Source organism: Ammodytes marinus (genome assembly GCF_949987685.1).
Source record: "Ammodytes marinus genome assembly, chromosome: 20".
Taxonomy (NCBI): domain Eukaryota; kingdom Metazoa; phylum Chordata; class Actinopteri; order Uranoscopiformes; family Ammodytidae; genus Ammodytes; species Ammodytes marinus.
In genome coordinates, this window is record NC_137224.1 from 8,613,418 (window position 1) to 8,634,170 (window position 20,753).

Genomic DNA, 20,753 nt, shown 5'->3' on the forward strand with positions numbered 1-20,753 from the left:
AATATTATCAAAATGTTATAAATCTGACGGAGTTGACACATACAATCATATGAAAAAGTTTGGGAACCCCTCTCAGCCGGCATTATAATTGACTCTGCTTTCACAAAAAAAATATAAAAGTGGTATGTCTTTAATTTACCAGGAACAGCTAAGTACTGGGATGTTTTCCAAACAAAGATTTTTTGAAAAGCTGTATTTGGTTGTATGAAATAAAATAAAATGTGAAAAACTGGCTGTGCAAAAATATGGGAACCCTTGTGGTTTTGTTGATTTTAATGCCTGTAACAGCATGTAAAACTGATGATTTTAAACACAAAGTTGGTTGGATTATGTTGTTAAGCCTTGAACCTCATAGAATTGTCTGTTTAATCATGAGAAAATGTATTTTAGGTGCCTAAATGCAAGTTGCACTTCTCTTTGACTCTCTGCTGAAGTGAGACAGAATGGGATCATCAAAACAGCTCCCAAAAGATCTTAAAAACAAAGATTATTAATTGTCATGGTTTAGGGGAAGGCTACAAGAAGCTTTCCCAAAGGTTTCAATTGTCAATTTCTACTGTAAGGAACGTTGTCAGGGAATGGAAGGACACAGGCACAGTTGCAGTTAAACCCAGGTCTAGCAGACCAAGAAAAGTACAAGAGCGGCATATGCGGCGGATTGTGAGAATGGTTGCACACAACCCAAAGATCACCTCCAAAGACCTGCAAGAACATCTGGCTGCAGATTGTGTATCTGTACATGGTTCTACAATTCAGTGCAATTTGCACCAAAACATCTGTATGGCCGGGTGATGAGAAGGAAGCCCTTTCTGCGCCCACGCCACAGATACAGTTGCATGGAGTATGCAAAAGCTCATTTAGACAAGCCAGCTTCATATTGGAAGAAAATGCTTTGGACTGATGAGACAAAAATTAAGTTATTTGGTCTTTATAAAAAGCAGATGTTTTGGTGCAAATTGCGCTGAATTGTTGAACGATGTACAGATGCACCATCTGCAACCAGATGTTCTTGCAGGCCTTTGGAGGTGATCTGTGGGTTGTGTGCAACCATTCTCACAATCCTCCACCTATGCCGCTCCTTTTTTTTTCTTGGTCTGCCATGCCTGGGTTTAACTGCCACTATGCCTGTGTCCTTCCATTTCCTGACAACGTTCCCTACAGTCGAAATTGACAATTGAAACCTTTGGGAAAGCTTCTTGTAGCCTTCCCCTAAACCATGACAATGAACAATCTTTGTTTTTCAGATCTTTTGGGAGCTGTTTTGATGATCCCATTCTGTCTCACTTCAGCAGAGAGTCAAAGAGAAGTGCAACTTGCATTTAGGCACCTAAAATAAATGTTCTCATGATTAAACAGACAATTATATGAGGTTCAAGGCTTAACAACATAATCCAACCAACTTTGTGTTTAAAGTCATCAGTTTTACATGCTGTTACAGGCATTAAAATCAACAAAACCACAAGGGTACCCATATTTTTGCACAGCCAGTGTTTCACATTTTATTTTATTTCATACAACCAAATACTGCTTTTCAAAAAATCTTTGTTTGGAAAACATCCCAGTACTTAACTGTTCCTGGTAAATTAAAGACATACCACTTTTATATTTTTTTTGTGAAAGCAGAGTCAATTATAATGCCGGCTGAGAGGGGTTCCCAAACTTTTTCATATGACTGTATCTGACAGAGTTGAAAAGTATATCTGACGGAGTTGACAAGTATATCTTATGGATTTGACATATCTGACGGTGGTGACAAAAACCCAGATGTAGTCATTTTATCCATCAATAATCAATAACAGTGATTTTATAACAGCATGTTATTGGTTGAGCGCTAATTCAAGATTCACATTACAGTCTTTCAATCAGACTTGCTCTAACAGACTCACACCAAATCGCTTCATTTTGTATTTCATCCTGTACTTTTTAAGAATCATCCATGACAAAAGAAGATTGTGAGAGTTTCCATAAATACAGTATTAGAAAAACTCAACCCTATTTCTATATTTAATATAATTATAATAACTTGAAAACCACCCAAATATGATGCCTTCACATTGAATGTCAACTCCATCATTGGCCTGTCACCACCGTCAGACAGGAAATCTGATGAAGTTGACATCTGACGGTGTTGACATATTTAACGTTTTTAAAGGTCACATATTATGCTAAATGCACTTTTTAAATGTGTTCTAACATATCCATGGGTCCACGGTGTGCCTAGAGACTGCCAAAATATTTAAAAAATAACAATCTCTCCTTTTCTCACTCTCCCCCTTTCTGAAACCCCCACCCCTCCCCCCCAATATACTCCAGTCAGAATTCTCCTCGTTTCTGACCTCAAAAACTGGAAAGCCAGAAGCTTCCACTGTGCAGCCCACACCCCTCTTTCTTATTGTTCCACGGCCCTGACAGACAGAGGGCGAGGCGTATCTGGCTTCGCTTCCGGACAGGGGGCGGGGGGAGCTCAAAGATTGTATATTTACGAGGGGAGCTGCAGCTCTTTTTAAAAAATAGGCCATTGTGAGATTAGCTGAACATCAGCATAGTACAATAAATTATCTGAAAGTTTTTTTCAGCAAACAATTAAATAAAAACGTATTAGGGACCACTAAGACCATATAATATGGTGTATAATAGTACCGAAAAGTGTATAATATGGGAGCTTTAAACAAAACAAATTGAGTTTATCTAGTAGCTATTTGTTTTTTCTTTTGATGATAGGTGCTAGTATGTAGGGGAGAACGGGGTAATTTGTCACACGGGTTGGTTGTCACAATCATTATATCTCGGAACCAGAAGGTGCTGTCTGTGAAATGTTGGTATGTAAATATCCAGAATTGGGATCAGAGATCACCTACATAGTCTTCCTTGGAGTTAGACTGCTGAATTTGAGGTGAGAGGACTGTTTTTATTTTTCATGTCAAATTGAAAATATTTTGCTCCTCAGTATTTTTCTTCTAGGCTTTTACAGAATGGGTTTATAACAAAACACTTGTTACCCATAAAAAGTGTGAAGGGTAAACTATAGTTTAGATTGTGGTTAGCAAGCTAATTAGTTGTCAGATGGTTGTTGGCCTTGATGCTAGCAAAACATTCAAGTTGGGGTTGGTCGTCACATTTTTTCGGGGGTTGGTTGTCACAAGTTATCCAAAGGCTACAGCCAGAAAAGGAACCCAATAACGAAATAAATTGTCAAGCTGTATCCTCACTGACACCCCACAGAAGGAAAGAATAGAGCAGGAAAAGGCAGCTAGCATGCAAAGGAAAAAAGGGCAACAATCAAAACAACCCAGTGCATCCCAAACTAGACAAGCTGCCAAGGCTACATTAAGTTATATAGGCCTATTTGTCAACTTGACAATGCAATTGCATTTTCAAATTTAGTTCTACTTTCTTTCCTTCATTTCAAGATTATTCCCATTAAGATAACATCGTGACAAACAACCCCATAGTGTATGACAACCGACCCCTTGATGGGGTTGATTGTCACAATGTGTAAGGGTGTCTGATGATTAATTTCTTCTTTATTACAATAAGATAGAAAAAGTGAGGGGTACACATTTCAAGCCAACACTTTAAGCTTCAATGTAATGTAGGAATGACTATCGAAAGATGTTTAGGTGATGAGCAATTCTCAGTAGAGTAAAAAGTGTGCCTACTTACCCCGTTCTCCCCTACTGCTTCAGGCAAATAAAATTATCGAAACATTTCAAATAACCTCTTCAGAAATTGTAAGTCGGTGTTGACATGTCATGGTTGTGAAACAGGACTTTCAAGATTTGGAATGTAAAATATTCTTAAACTACAACACTTATCAGAGCCTGTCTGACTCTAATGTACTCTGCCGAGGTAGAATGTGACAGAAGAGGTCCTTCTTAGTGACAGCTGTCCCTTATTTTGCCTGATTTTATTACATTTTAATGGATTGTCTGATATTGGTTACAAAAAGTGTCCCACCACTTAGACACCTTATAAAACATGGATGTGTTGTAGAAAAACTGTTTTTATTGATATGAGAGATTATTCAGTGTTGCTTTTGATGAAAAAGGCTATTTGTAATCATTAAAGTTCATTTTAAATAGGTTTTATTACATATGAATGATTGAACCCATCTCTGTGGACACACTGTTTTGGAGGTCATGAGAAGATAACAAGTGTCATATATTTGACATAATGATAAAATTAAATGTTTTAAATATTTTTACTTTTAAACATAACAGCAGTTAATATTGGAAGACGGTCTTTTCTCCTGCTTCTCAAGAATCACTGATATGTTTACCACCCACTTGCTTACTTTGCCTGTCTGATTTATTGTAGTGCACAGGTTGCATTCAGTCAAATTATCAGACAGTCTCTTGCTGACAATATGTATGCTGTTAAACCAAAACAATAAACTGAAAGATGCTATAAGAACATTCAAGCATTATAGGGGGAATTACAGACTGAGTGGAGAATTCTCTTGTGGCTTCATCCCTCTCACATTAGACAGTCATTTGATCTATTTTTACTACAACAATAGTGCAGGTCTGCATCAAGGATCTATATCAAACCATTTCTTGTGTGCATATATTAAAACAAATACCTGTTCCCATGTTATTTTTGAAACACTCAAATACCTTTATGGGTATCATCAATCTCAAAAATCCAGTAGTGGTAGGGCTTAACAGTATCATTTATGGAAAACATCTACAATTTTTAGCATTCTCCTGTAAGTGAAGGCTTTATGCCAAGAGGTTTCAAGTGACACACATACTACAGTGCTTAAACAGGCCTGGCACTAATGACAGCAGCAGCCAGTCAGAGAGGCTTTAAAGGATAGATAGCCCAAGGCTATTCAACTATTGTGGGAGCCCTCTGAGCAGTTTTCAGCACGTAAGGCCACAGATGATATGTATCATCACAATGAAAGGCGAATTCAAATGCTACCTTGCTTTTATCTTGTCTCGTGAAATTAAATCAGCTCTCATTGATCTTGACTGGCGATAACACTGTTATTCAACAACAGGCCATTACGAGGATGATAATAGTAACAGTCATTGTCATTAAGTGCCATGTTGTAAGGAAGCAAGGCAACAGGGAAGTCTTGCAGGCTGACGTATACAAAGTGGAAATGTACATGATGAAATTGAATTAAAACTGACAGATGACTTTATGTTCCCATTACTAATATGGCTGCTACAGTATTCATTTGACATTTAGAAATTAAATTCACAAATTTCTGTATTGTTTAATACAATGTGATACAATAGAGATCAGCCTTGTAGTACTATGGATGCCTCGGTATTAGATCTAAAAGGACTGTTTATGTACATAATTTAGTGTTTTCCTTTGATCTGTGGCCTCTGTTTTTTCAGGTGGGCGTTTGCCCTTGTTTTATTGTTTGATTTGGTTCAAAGTGGTGTCAAAGTTGAAATGCTCCGGGGGATCTCCAGACCCATGGGTCACAAAACCAGGCTTTTTCAATGCTATAGCCATCAGCTAAATATCTGCCCACCTAACCAATCCATCTACTTGTCATGCTAATGCACTCTGCAATACAGGTGGATGTGTTGTTTCATCTAGCTTCTCTGCTGCCTACAAGCTGAAGAGGGATTCGCTGTGGTAGCCTAAGGGATACTTCATTGCAACAAGCGGAGAAAAAATCATCTTGGTGTATACTATATCAAATGTGTTTTTACAGGACCTGCGGCCTCAAGGCCTCTGTAAATAAGTAATGATCAACAGATTGGCTGTGGGTTTTGAAGAGCAAGCCTTTGTCAGTTTGCATGATGGGGAGGATTTTAAAAGACTTTGCCTGTCTTTACTGCTTCAGCATAGTGTGAGTAAGCTAGTGCAGTGATGCCGAAAAAGAAACATTTTCATATGCATGTTTAGCTTCTACTTTATGTCTCTCTCAGCTGTCATTGCGTTTCTCTAGAAGACACCTTGCTTTATCTTTTGGGGTTGTGACGTGTGAAGTCTCGCCAAACGTGTCATCATAAGTGTTGAATTATGCTGCTGATCATTTTGAATGTTTGGAAATGGGCTTACAAAAATGAGATATATGCCAAACGCCTCTGCACTGTATAATGAACCTAGAAAATCCCACAAAGATTTTAAAAGTGCAGGCCCTCCGGCGCCAACGGCCAGCCCCTCATCGGCAACATTGCATTTTTGAGCTATGTTTTTCGCATTTGTGGTGCCCCCTATGGGTTTAGCTCGAAAAGCCTTGGCGGACATTCTACCACACGTCTTCTGCACATATCCAGCAAGTTTTATGATGATAGAACCTATGGTCAATTAGCTACTAAGCCCCGCCTTTGAGTAAACAACTAGTTATGTTTAAGGGACATGTGTATCTTATTCCCCCGAGGCTTTGTGAGAAATTTTGTGTCGATACAGTACAATTTGAGAGAGCTGTGGTTATATACCTGTGTTTCAGTTTATGCTAATTAACGGAAAATATTTCCAGGCTGATTATATGGTCCCGGAGGGTTTTTTGTCGAGCACCTTCAAGTGTACCTTTTGTGAGGAATTTCAAGTCAATCTGAGTTACGGTGTGAGGGGCGTGGCCTCTCAAACTTTTCAGTCGGGGTTTAATAACAGAGCCACCTTGTGGAAATTCAAAAAAGTTAATAATAGCATACCCTTTGGGTATGACATTTTTGCATTTCTTAGTGTAACGTGTGGGAGGAGATAGAGCGATATGGCTAGAAAATGTGGCAGAATAAATTAGAAGTAAGAAGAAGTATGGTGGATAAAAATAATTGCAGGACCTGCACTTAATGAAAGGCCCAAAAGAAGAAAGCAATCATCTGTGGAAGAAGAACTATCTCCTGTTTCTAGATGTAACGGCAAACTTATGCATCCTGTCTATAACTTAGCAATGACGTTGAAATTAACACCATTTCCAAAGGATCCTTGATGGGTCATAAGACATATCTAATTGTGGGATGTCACAACGCGTCGGGTCACTTTGAACCACGCCGTGACATACATGTCATGTCTGCTACAGAATCGCTGAGGCAATTGGCAGTGCAGGATAGTGACAGGCCTTCATAGCTGACAGTGAGTGATAGCTATCCTGGCAGAGCTCTGCCTCACCAGTCATCTCCACAAGGACAAACTGAAGTGACAGTGGCTCCACTGAGTGAGTGGTGAAACATTCGGCTTCTGATTAAATATTTAGCGGAGGTGTAAAACCACTAAATGCTTTCACTCTTATTAGAACTTTAATTTCCGACTCAAACAGAGGCAGATGATGAAGAGTACAGCAAGAGTTATGGACGATGATTTTCACGGATAAACAGTGCTGAATTTATCGACTTGTTGATTTGCAAGAGATTTATTAACAACATTATTCATCAGACAGAAATATGGAACATTTGCTGCTTTCGAAATGTGATGATTTGGCTGCTTTATTCTGTTATATATTATTCTAAAATGAATACGTTTAGGTATTGGACTGTTGGATCGACAACAAATCAAATTGAAAATGTCACTTCAAAAACCTCTTCAAAACATTCTTAGATTAAATATTAATCAAGATATAAATGGATTAATTGTAGGTTAACAAATTGATTAATAGTTATAGTATCTGTTGGTTGAATCCCTACATGCAAAGCGTTGGTCTCTGACTTTTTTCAGCGATAATGCTAGCAACTAAAGTTACTTTTGTCTAACATTTTATTTAAGAACAATAATATTTTACACACTTCACCCTCATAATTTATTGTTGCATATACTATATTCTTTCAAATTATAATTGCTTTGACAGACGCAATTCTAAAAGGCAGAAAGTGGCAGAAAAGACTTCTCCTTCTCCAACCATTTTCCTTCTTGAAAGGACATCCAGGTCTTGCCTAGGGGTATATAAGCCCAAGGCAGGCTTTTTTGGCTTCAGTCTCTCGAAGCCTGAGGGATGATAGTTTCAGCTGACACTTTCATGCATACTTAACATGTTACTTAAAGTAGCATTCTTTTAAAGTATTCACATTGGTTAAAGAGATGCTCCTCGTACGGGGACAAGACGTTAAGTATTTAAAAGGCTTTTGGACAAAGACAGAAGGCTTCTGTCTGAGTTTCAGAAGATAACATCTTCAACTCTGATCTGAATCTGACGAAGTCCATTTAGTGCAAAGGAAATTGTGTTTGGCAGCACACGGCATCTGTAGATAGGAATGTTTCTATTGTAGACGGTATTCAATCCATGGTTAGGGCTTTTCTTTATCTAGTTTCTATGTCTACTTTGGTCCCTGGGATTTTTCTGCAAAGTCCAAAGACATTCAGCATGAGTGAATTGGAAACAATAATTTGGTAATATATCAGTAGTATCGTATCATATGATGATGTGATTTAAAACTATGACTTATATTGTTATAATAATAAAGAAATTGCTTTGTTAATAGTTATTACGATATTCCGTGTGTTTAGCATACATTCACAATTAATCAATATCACATAAAAATTGTCAGGAAATTGATTTCCAGTAAATCACCTTGGGTACATTTAAATACTTCAAGTAAATGGTGCAGAAATAGCATGAATAGTAACTTATTTATCTTAGGAGGAAGATATTAGAAATAATTTTATACATTATTGGAATTGTTATGCTTTTATCATATCTAGTATTTTGTTTTGGATTAAAGGATGTTTCCATAAAGTATCTTGTATTTTAATATATCACTTGGAACTCCATCAAAAGATAATATCACTCCAACCAGAACAAGCTTTGTACTTGTAGTACCGGCAGGTACTCATATCTGGAGACCACTATAGTGGTCAGTGTTAAAGCTCACCACTGTGCTCTGTGAAATTAGTTTATGTCGTTGTGATGCTCTTATTAATCATTAATATCCGTCACTTTGAAAAGCAAATATGATGGGCAAATTGCTGAAATATTTAAAGTCTGGTCTGTTAAAGCTCTTACCACGCAGTGCACTATGTCAAAAGATGTATGCAGTAAGGGGGCGTAATTGCATCTCCGTGCTCATGCCAGTCAGCGCAGTGTGTTGCTGCCATCTCCTTCCGCCTGGCTGCCGCCGCTGATGTCACTCTACTTGATGACATGGCAGTTTAGTTGGCATTTCTGCAGATGGCCTCTGACAGGAAGGAGCAAAAAGGGGAAAAAGGAAGAAAGCTACTTTTTCTTTGAGTGAAACAGATTTGTTTGGAGATCCCTTAAGTATTCTGATGATCTAATGAGGAACCTTGTGACAATAAAAGTGAAAGTTTTTTTAGTTTTTTTTAAATCTCTTACTGTATTGTCTTTTTTGCACTTTAAATTGACTTTACTCTTGGTATTAGATTGTTGAGATGTGTATAGTCTTGATATACCTATGTAAAGCACCTTTATTTTAAACACTTCCCTGTTAAAAACTGTCAATAGTTTTATTTTTTAAATCTGCCTGGGAATTATATCCTCTGGTTTATAATATTAAATCATGTTGCTTTAATAGTCAATTCCCAAGAACTAATTTAATTCAGAGTTTCATTGTCTTGTGGTATTAATTCTTTCCCTCCCTTACCGTCTTTCTTGTTTGATTAGACATGACCCGCTGCTCATCCCGGGGAACGACCAGATTGAGAGCATGGACGAGAACGTAAAGAAATACGACTCCACGGGGATGTTTCACTGGTGCCCGTCCAAAGACATCGAAAGGGTCACCTTGGTGGGTTCGGCTCCTTTACTCTGCACACGTCATTTGTCCCTGACACTCTCCTCCCCGGTGACAGATGTGTCATGTCACAAAGCACCATCAGAGGTTGACAGGGCACTTAAACACTCTGTAATGAGGTGTTTGACGTGTCATTTGCTATACGGGGGCCCTGTACATAGAACAGTTCTTGCACTAATACATATGCCATTTTACAAATGACTTTAATAGTCTAATGCGGTCGTGAATGGCATGATATATTTTACTGGGTGAGTGGGCAGCTGAAAGAGGAGAAAAGCTCTAACATTTGCTTGAAAAGCCAGTTTATCCCACGTTTCTGTCAGATGTTTTTTTTTTATGTAATCCCTTGTTCTTTGTTTCCCTCTCAGACCCGGAGCGAGGCAGCCATGACGGTTCTGAGTGGTCATGTGGTTGTGTGCATATTTGGAGATGTGAAATCGGCGCTGATCGGTCTCAGGAACTTTATCATGCCTCTGAGAGCGAGCAACTTTCACTACCACGAGCTGAAGCACATAGTGTTTGTCGGCTCTCTTGAGTATATAAAGCGGGAGTGGGAGACTCTTCACAATTTTCCCAAGGTCTCCATTTTACCTGTGAGTACAACAAAATTGCCCCACAGGTTTAAAAAAATACTGAAAATTTAAATTTTTCAATAAAATGTCCATTGTAACTTATTGTATGTTTTTCTTTTAAAATATTGGCTCCCCGCAACTTAAGCATGAATAGATATTTAAGCAATTAGTTATGGGGCAGAAAAGGTTGAGGTGGTTTTGGTTAAATATAAAAAGGCAAAGCTTACCTAAAGAACAATCCTTTCAGACAGTAGCCTCAGCAGAACAAAAGTCACTTTCATAGTCATATTAAAGTATAAAATAATTTTTGTAGGACACAGGGTTGAGATAAGGCTCAAGGACGAGAACTGCAACATAAAAGTTCTTGCATTTTCCTTCACCTATTGTATCCCATAGGTGAGATAACAAATTCTCTCCTTCACTTCCTCTCAAAGGGCACACCGTTGAGTCGGGCAGATCTGAGGGCTGTCAACATCAACCTCTGCGACATGTGTGTCATTCTGTCAGCCAATCAGAACAATATTGACGATGCATCACTGCAGGACAAAGAATGCATCTTGGCGTCACTCAACATCAAATCCATGCAGTTTGACGACAGCATCGGGGTCTTGCAGGCTAATTCCCAAGGTAAAGGAGGGCCCTATCATAGTTCACTGCACCGCCTGGAAGGGACAGGGCCCTGGCACAGAGAATATCCCTCACCGGGTGCTGCCTGGCTGACCTGGTGTCACTGCGTTTGACAGTAAACCCTACTGACTATTCCTCAGGTTACTGTAACAACTGGTTCCTTCACAAACCTAATTGGTGGCAACAAGCACAGCGTTGGCACACAAGCCTTACCTGGCTTACACTTTTATTATCTTTCTCAGTTCATGTGTATACATGGTATATAATGTGTATAATTTATGAATATTGCATGTCACTGTGTCACAGCTTTCAAAACAGCAACTGAAGCACTCAGTTAACTTGAGCTGGCCTTCAATAATAGCCATGCATTGGCATCGAGATGGATGCTTTTAGGAACCTTTTGACCTGGGGAGAAGAAAAAAAAAACTTACCAATTTCATTATTTCTCTAATACACATACGACCTCGCATTTGCCTTAGTCAGCAGTGAGTGATGGATGTCAGAACACGGCCTATGTATAATACATACAGCATCACTGATTTAATGTGCTTACTTGTCAGTCTGGGGAAAGCAAGGAATGTCAAGTCAATTTGAATTCAATCTTGCGTCACTTATTTTCTATTTTGTGGCTCCACACTGTACATGCTTTTGTGAGTGCTTGTGTATGAGTGTGTGTGCGTGAGTGTGCATGCATGTGTGTGTGCGTGAGTGTGCATGCATGCGTGCGTGCGTGCGTGTATTTGTGTGTGTGTGTAGAAGGTTTCCGTATCCATGCACACACAATCTAAGGGAAACAAAATGAGCAGTATGTCACATCTATTATATATAGACTAATATTGGACCTTGTCGGGAATAAGGTAACATCGCACTCAGCAACTTTATGCTTCGGTGGTAGCCGGGAATGGAAAAAATAGCCCCAGTGTATTAGTTCTGCTGATATGCCTGTTTTTAGCCTCTGATTAAGTATTGAATATTGCATTAACAGATGCGCCTTGTGTTCTGTGTGTGTCCATTTAGGCTTCACACCGCCGGGGATGGATAAATCCTCACCCGAAAACAGCCCAGTCCATGGCTTAGTAAGGCAGACTTCTGTAACAACTGGAGCAAATATTCCCATCATAACAGAACTAGGTACGTGTGCCGCTGTGTATTTGTGTCAAATGATTGATATGCTAGCTCTACTGTTGTATGTTTTTTTGTCAGTTAACTAGTTAACGGATCTGAAAACACAATTTCTGCAATTAGAGGCTGTCAACACTTGATTAACCTTACTAAAAGAGTTTTTTTTTGTGTATGCCTTGTTGACATGCTCCAGTAACTGTTTTTCCTCAACACTTGTCTAGCACCATTAGCAAAGCCAGGCAAAAAACTGCCTGTGATTTCATTCAGTCAGGATAAAAGCAGTGGGACCAGCATACAAATAATAACCGAGCTGGGTAAGAACGAAGTGCCTCTGTCCTTTACTGCAGTGTCGTAACTGCTGCTGCCTTCATATCAGCTTTCTTTTGATTTCTCTCGCTGCACAAGGGGCTCAGTCCATTCCCATGGCATCACTTTGAGCACATTTTACCCTGGGTTCTGGTTGAAATTGCCTGTCTAGTTTTGGCCCCTTATCTCCAAGCAAAATTTTTCCCTTTTATTTTTCTAAGAATTACAAGGCCTTTGATCCCTCAGAAGTCCTTGTGGCTGTTTTCATAGCATCTTCTGTCGGATCACATTCTCTGGCCCGTGCCCTTCTTTCATCTCAGCTCTGTCGATATGACTGACATTTATTTCTGTCCTTGCAGAAGGAGTAGTTCTCAACAAAATTTTACATCATTCCTTTTTTTCCAGCCACTGCATGTGTTTGTGTGCTCAAATACATCTTCAAAGAAGGTTCTCAGGCAATGAGATACTTTCATTTGTTTTGACATGCAAGTACAAGTAATTGAAAGTTCTGTCTTGGATTTACAAGACAAACAATGGCATATTGGTGTTACTGATATTGACTTCAGGCAGAGTTTGACTCAAGGCCTGTAGCTTTGACAATATGCATGGTGTCATGAGTGTGCATGAATGGCCTGGATATGGAATGTGGCAGAGGCAAGTTGGCCACAAGGCTAAACACGGTTTTATTTCAGTTGCCTAAAAGAACCTACAATCTTATCAAAATTCGTAATGAAGAAATTTGCACACCGATTTCTAATACAGTCCATATCTGCAGCTACTGACTGTTGTGCACCACCTTTTGTGTCCTCTCTAAGTACCGTAAATGAAGTATACTCAAGCACATGATACATGGCTTTTTCATATCACAAAATAATTCCATGAGATCTGGTTTGTTGCTGAAAGTTGCTTATGAAGAATTTAAAATATGTAATGAAACTTCCATGTTTACCCCCGCAGTGAATGACTCCAATGTTCAGTTCCTGGACCAAGACGATGATGACGACCCCGACACAGAGTTATACCTCACTCAGCCTTTTGCCTGTGGGACAGCCTTCGCAGTCAGTGTGCTGGATTCCTTAATGAGCGCTGTAAGTCACAAACCAAATTAGTCAAGACAATATTAGCTCATGATAGATGATTTTGCAAATTTGCAGATAGTGTGTCCCTGATCTGAAAAATGCATAGAAATCATGTGTTTTGCTATCAGTACAGATCACAGAATACCCCTTCTGCGCCGCCCCCCCCCCCCACCCAAATAATTTTTTAAGCAGCTCACGTTTTAAAACAATATGACAAGACTGGAACTTGTACTAGGTATGATGGCTTCACTTGTCTACCTTTCAGTTTGAGTGAGGCTAGAGCAAAGATGCCTTCAAGTGTGCTCCAGTCTAGACGAAGGTAATGCTACCTAATGGACAGCCCTCATCAATCATTTTAGTCAATAGCGCTGTCAGCAGCCAAGGGAGATGTCACTGTGCCGTACAAGCAGGGGGAGACAAGAGACTGCAGTGCCAAGAAAAAAGAGAAGACATTTGCCCTTTTTAAAAGAAATCAGCCTTAAAGGCCTACTTCACCGGTTTGAATATGAAGGTGTATTGAATTCTGAGATCCTATGTAGTATAAATGTGCAAAAAAAATTAAAATCGGTTCATCCTAGCCTGAGAAAAGGCAGAAAGAGTGTTTTTTTAAACCCTATATTTCTCTTTCTCGTGACATCACAGAAAGAGAAATATAGGGTTAAAAAAAACGTACTTTGTAAATATTACTGTGATGTCACAGTAAAAGACATCACAGTAATATTTACAAAGAAAGTTTTTTTTAACCCTATATTTCTCTTTCTGTGATGTCACGAGAAAGAGAAATATAGGGTTAAAAAAACACTCTTTCTGCCTTTTCTCAGGCTAGGATGAACCAATTTCAATTTTTTTCACACATTTATACTACATAGGATCTCAGAATTCAATACACCTTCATATTCAAACCGGTGAAGTAGGCCTTTAACTGCTTGTAATTTAAAAGATAGCTTCACTTAGTGCATCTTTAAGCTTAACCTATAGCTTGTAGAACAGGTTTGTCTGTTTGTGCCTGGACATCATTGATGTGTTCACGGACTCCCAAGTGTCTCTTTGATGTGAGTGAGAATAACTTGCCGTAATGGGATTCTCCTGTCTTATCACTCGGTGTGCAGAGCGGTGTGAGTGAGACGGTTCAGTTCGGGACTTTGGTGGAGTCCGCTTGAGGAATTTACCCCCCTTCTCTTACCTTCATTCTTTCAGACATACTTCAATGATAATATCCTCACCTTGATCCGGACGCTGGTAACAGGCGGAGCGACACCGGAGCTGGAGGGGCTGCTGGCGGAGGAGAATGCGTTACGCGGCGGCTACAGCACGCCGCAGACCCTGGCTAACAGGGACAGGTGTCGGGTGGCACAGCTGGCCTTGTACGACGGGCCCTTCGCCGACCTTGGGGTGAGTGTGACTGATCTTGTCGCTCGAGGGCTAAGCACGTCTTTGTGTGCTCGTGTAGTGGGAGCTGACTTTAGCGAGAGGATTCAGAGTTGAGATAAGTAGCAGAGATTGTATCTCCAAAAAAAGATGTATGAGAACGGTCACATAGATATTTGGAGTTTTAACAAGGTTCCATCTTTCTCAAATAAGTTTATTTGCATTTAGAAAAACAGCAATTTTAAATTTATACAGTGTGATTAAAAAAAAATGTCATATGCATAAAAGCTTAGCAAAATAGATGTTGCTAAATACTTTATAATGTGAGGACTTCTTGCAGGAGTTAGGTAATAACTGTAATGCAGACTAAGGCTAAAATTATAGAAAGACAGAACTCTAGCGCTAGTCAGTTTCTCTGCTCTCTATTGTTACTCTCCCTGGTGGTATTTTATCAAGTTAAAGCAGGTTATTCAAGACTTCATTTTTTATGCCTTATAACTGTCTGGAAACCAGTGCATGACTGTTTTTTTGATGCAAGAAGTTACGCAATAATAATAAGTCAATATAATTGTTATGATGATTTTTTTATTATTTTTAGTGTAGCTTTTGTTAAAATGCAGACGGTGTACCACACAAGTTTTTGTTTCTGTCACTGTCTTGCAGGATGGCGGTTGCTATGGTGACCTGTTTTGTAAAGCCCTAAAAACATACAACATGCTGTGCTTTGGCATCTATCGGTTACGAGACGCACATCTAAATAATCACAGCCAGTGTACCAAACGGTGAGTATGGACCTAATGTGTCCCTGCATTAAGATGCTCACAACAGCCACAATGAAGGCTTTACCTACACTAGATTTTGAGCTAACCTCCCATCTGTTCCCGCTCTCCTTTAGGTATGTCATAACCAATCCACCATATGCGTTTGAGCTAGTGCCCTCAGACCTGATATTCTGCCTGATGCAGTTTGACCACAACGCTGGCCAGTCTCGAACCAGCCTCTCCCACTCTTCACATTCGTCCCATTCCTCCAGCAAAAAGAGCTCCTCCGTCCACTCTATCCAAACCACCAACCGTACAAACCGCACCAAAAGCAGGGACTCACGAGACAAACAAAAGTATGTGCCCACCTAAAGCTCTCTGACCGTCTTTGTCCGTGAACAGTGCCTGCCAAGAGTTAGTGTCCTGTGTGTCCTGTTGCAGACAGAATGTAACATGTCTTGGTGTCCATGTGTGTTTGTTTGTCTGAATGTGTATGTATGTATGCGTTACTTGTATTTTTAAGTTTTTAAGCAACAACCCAATACAGAGCAGAACAGTGTGGTCTGCAAGGCAACCACAAGGTGGTTCTGTTATTCCTGGGGGCTGCCACGCAGTAAGCTTTTTTTAAAACAATTATTGGAATTTCTATCCATCCATTCGTTGTTATTGTGGTTGTGAATTATTTCATACTTGTACATTGTTTAGGCCAAGATCTACATTCAACTTTTTCTCAAGATATAATACTTTCTTGATTTTAAATAATTTTCCTCAAAATATATTTTTTCCTATTTAGAATCCCATCCAAAAGCCCTTTGTGGTTAAAAGAAAAATAGGTGAATCAACACATACCATTTTGTTGTTATAGACATTACAAGGTTTGGCCATGAAGATGAGATAATGTTTTTCTTTATGTGTGATATTGGCTAACACAAAGAACATGATGTCCCTTTAGAGTAGGACAAGGCAAACATTTCAAAATCTTAAGCTTTACATACTGTGGTGCAATAACTCTCATGTCTGTTAAAAAGGTCAATAGGTCTCAATCTTACAGCATTCCAAGTCATGCGCTGTTGAAATTTATTTTAGTTTTGTTAACCTTAGGGCTGAACTTTATTTTACTTGACCTGCACTTTAAATTATATGTCTTAAAATTTCACATTATGTCATATCCTATGAAATACTCATCACCTTGTCCTTTTAATGCCTTTTGATTGCCATTAACATTAAAATGATATACTTAAATGTTATTTGCTACCTTGAAGTGTTAATTATGTCATTATATTTACAAGTAGAAGACTTTAGGTATTAATAAAGTTACACCTTTACACTGATTGCTAATACATTGTCTTCACATGTGAATGTCATATTTCAATGTTTTTTGTATGTGTTGAACTTATTTACAAAACGGATGTTTATTTGTACTTGATCGATTACCAATAATTAGTAAAAGTAAAGTACCAGCAGTTTTACCACAGTCATGGTTCAAAGAAACAACAATAAACAGAATTGCATCATCAGCAAAAAGACTGATCTCTAGTCCTGAAGTCATCAAACCGGACTTTATCCAAATCTAGGCTTTACCTACAGATTCTTCCCATGAAAACCCAGAAACAAAATCTCTAACATGCCACATCCTTGGAGGACACCTTCATATCGTCGTAGGCACTCTACAAGACTGTCACACAGTAGAGGTATTGAAGAGGCCGTCTTCCTCCATTGCTAAGAGCAGTCCTTTAATCATTATTGTCTAATAATTTGCCCAAAAGCTTTTTGAGGCCAAATGGAAGTCCTTCTCCATGGCCTCCTCAATTCCTCCCACAAAGGTGTTATGCACCATAGAATCTACATTTGCCCCCTGGGCTTGGAGACGTCCGTTACCACTGATGTACAAAGGCTAGCTCTTGAGTCGCCATTATCCATAAGTTTAAAGGAAGCTTTTTCTGCAATGGTAGCTTTGGAAATGGCCTTCAACCTCCCTCTGAATGTAGGATAAAGTTCTGCAGTTCTACTTTGTGGAAAGGAACTTAAGTCAGATATTCCCAGTTCAATAGTAGCTGGGATGGGCACGAGTGTTTTCGCTACTCGTGTGATCGCTTGCATTCCTCGAGGATCAGTCGATTCCTCATTAAACTTTTTTCTATTTTTAGAACGCAACGCATCTGTCTGCAGAACAACGGTTCACCACAATAAAGCGCTCAATGCTTATTGTCAAACTGTCACAATTGCCATATAATATTAAGAATTTCTTTCCACAAGTTTAAAACACCTTTTCCTCACCGACAGTAATTAAATAGACGGGCCACAATTTAAACCGATCGAGTAGGTCTGCGGTGCGGAGAAAAAAAGCATGGGCTGTAGTTGTGACAAAAAAAAATTGCCAAAGTCACCATTTAAAATAAGAAGGGCAGCAAATAATATAAAATGATTGTCCTACAATTTAAATAGCCTACATATAAATAACTCACCAAAGCAGATAGTTGTATTATCCAACCGCGTAATGCTACTCTGTGTCCGTGAATAATTACCGCGACTAATTCCTCATTAACGGAACGTTACACCGGTCGGTTTTTGAATCTTATCCCCATATTCCCTATTGAAGGCTTCTGTTATTGGCTCGGAGCGAATGTGACTGAAGTAAGCCTTGCTTCTTCTTTACTTTTCTTTCCAAGCGGAGAGCACCTTGCATGCTCACCTGGAGTCTACTCATTACTAACTGAGAGTAACAGGTGTCATCTCCCCTTTTTATAAACGTAACTTTATCATCTGCTTTGAAATAATTGGACAGTTATATTCCTGAAAATGTTCTGGAGGAAGGAGAGACAGTGTTCAGCTCCGCGGTGCCGTGGAGAACACAGGCTGCGCTGCGGTGGCACGGAGGTGGCAGTTATTTGCAGTTTCTGTTTGACACAATGCTCAGTTTATTGCACTTGCATCAAAATATTTAATTTTGTTAAACTTTATTTTATCCGTTTTGTACACTTATATAACATTTTAAAATAGGGGCGGCCCGCCAGCCTAAAGGCTAGACACTAAAAAAAGAAAAACGAGGAGTACTCGATTACTAACGCCCATCCCTAGTAGCTACAGAACATATACTGTGCTGTGTAATAACAGGGTCGAAAAATGAGTTCTTACTAGCATTATTATTCATTGCTGTGTGTATATTGATTGCAAATATCTAAACAATTTATTATTATTAACACATTCAGAGGATTTTGAGAGGAATTAATGGAGGTATGCATTCTCCAAGTAACATAACATTGTTGCTATGGGAAAATATTCACATTCAAATATTGTTTGATTGTTTATTCAAATTTTAAATGAGCACATGTTAGATTTCCAGAGCTGCTGAATGAATACTACAAGCATTCAATGGTTAGTAAATTGTGAGCATTTGAAAAAACGTTCAGCTACACTGCCCTTTAACATTTTACAGATTTTTTTCTACATGAAGTTACTGATCCCTATTTGTTTTTTCCTGGTTAAGAACATTATATAACATTGTTGGTATGTTAGATGCATGCTGCTTATCAAGTCACATCTGAAACATGGACAACATCATCTTTCCAATTGCTTTGGCAACAGGCACGGAAACAATATGGCATGCATAGTAATTGCACTTCAAGATTTTCTGACATGATACAAGTTCTGTGTTTCTTCATTTTTTCTTGAGTTGGTGGTTGCCCCCTCATGTTTAACCTACTCCTACATCCATATGTAATGAGAGCATTTGCTGTTTTTATACCTATGATCATCATGCTGTGCAGTTTCTGTCATTAATGGTCATATTAGTATTTCCCATTTAGCTTACATTTAGTGTACTACTTTCTTTTTCCAAAGTGCAACAAGGATGAATAGAGTGGGCCAAGGTACGGAAGTGAATGATTTTGCATGATGTTAAATAATGCATTGAACACGGTCATGTCCTTGCTGACATTTTGCCCTCTGAATGAAAGCCAAGTAGTTAAGTGTTTCCAAATGACTGCATCAGGGCCGCATGGTTATGACCTATGCAGTACATTTCACCGTAGAATGTGTGATTGCGGAAAGGTTTGATGCTACTTCACTTTATTCTGTATCGAGTGATGTTTAAAGTTTTATTATTGGCATTGTTATCTACTGGCATAAGTGCTAACGTGCTATAGCACCAAAGCCTTAAGTCATTTTGATCAAAATGCATGACCATGGACACTGCCAAGTGGATAAATCACCAGCAATATTTTATGACGGACTATCCATTTACTTTTTATAGGAAATGAAAGTTGCATCAAGCCTAAAGACTGAAGCCCCTCAAAAAGATTAAAAATAATATCTGACGGTATGATTTTTTATGAGGTTAAATTAAATACATTCTAATATGTTACAGTGAAGTATGAAAACAAATGTTGTTTAACTGTTGACCTGCATGTCTGCTGCCCCAACGAAACGGCATGCTTCAATGGCAGTATGAAGTCAATGAAAAACATTTTGGGCCATGAAATTACTGGCATTACAGTGTTGGGACGATCAGACAATGGGACACTGAGTGATACTAACCTGCCCTTTTAAAAAAAACTATCATCTAGGAGCATATTTGATCATGTCAGAATTTCTTTTTACAAAATTAATGAAAAGATTATTATTATTTCTTCTACAATGTCCTCCCAAAACACAAAAGAACACTGCTATTGTAAATGACGTTCACGTGGCATTAACTGTCTCATGTCCCCTTCCTCTTTCTCTCTATATGATTTTGGCTCTCTCTCAGAAAAGACATGGTTTACAGATGAGCCAGAGAATACCCACCTGAGGACCATACAGATCAAGCCTGTGAATACACTCACCGTCAACCAAGTCACTCACTATAGATCCACAAACAGCCCCATACCGACCATCCGAGAAGCAGAAGACGAGTGCTGAGCTCCGGACCTGCACTGACACCATGGACTCCCAGAAGAGTTATCATGTCGGTGTCAGACTGGGACTCGGGATATCGTCTCGTCTGCAAAACACAAATCATCAACTGACATTAGAAGAGACCAGAATCATACTGCTTTCCTCATTCACCTCTGCTTATTGTGCAAGCAGGCTAAGAATCATACATGAAATATACATGAAGACAATCATTGTCCATTGTCGCAACCCCTCAACTATTAGTTTGCACAGCTAATCTTTAGTGGTGACCAGACTCCATGACTTTTTTTGTTCCTTTTTTGGGGAATGAGGGTCACTTGAAGGAGAACAGCAATGTCAAAATCAATGGAGGGGATTGCTATGATAACT

At 39.0% G+C, this 20,753-nt stretch overlaps 1 protein-coding gene across 1 annotated transcript in view; it reads left to right on the forward strand.

Moving 5' to 3' along the window:
- Positions 1–20,390, forward strand: part of LOC307267365 (calcium-activated potassium channel subunit alpha-1a-like) — a gene marked incomplete at both ends in the record, with an annotated part of 84,559 nt that extends 64,169 nt beyond the window's left edge. The window contains 10 exon segments of the mRNA XM_080049679.1: positions 9,527–9,650; positions 10,025–10,249; positions 10,663–10,855; positions 11,873–11,986; positions 13,241–13,371; positions 14,560–14,754; positions 15,394–15,512; positions 15,626–15,847; positions 19,332–19,360; positions 20,239–20,390. Of these exon segments, the coding sequence (XP_079905805.1) occupies positions 9,527–9,650; positions 10,025–10,249; positions 10,663–10,855; positions 11,873–11,986; positions 13,241–13,371; positions 14,560–14,754; positions 15,394–15,512; positions 15,626–15,847; positions 19,332–19,360; positions 20,239–20,390 (1,504 nt within the window).
- Positions 20,391–20,753: the final 363 nt, after the last annotated feature.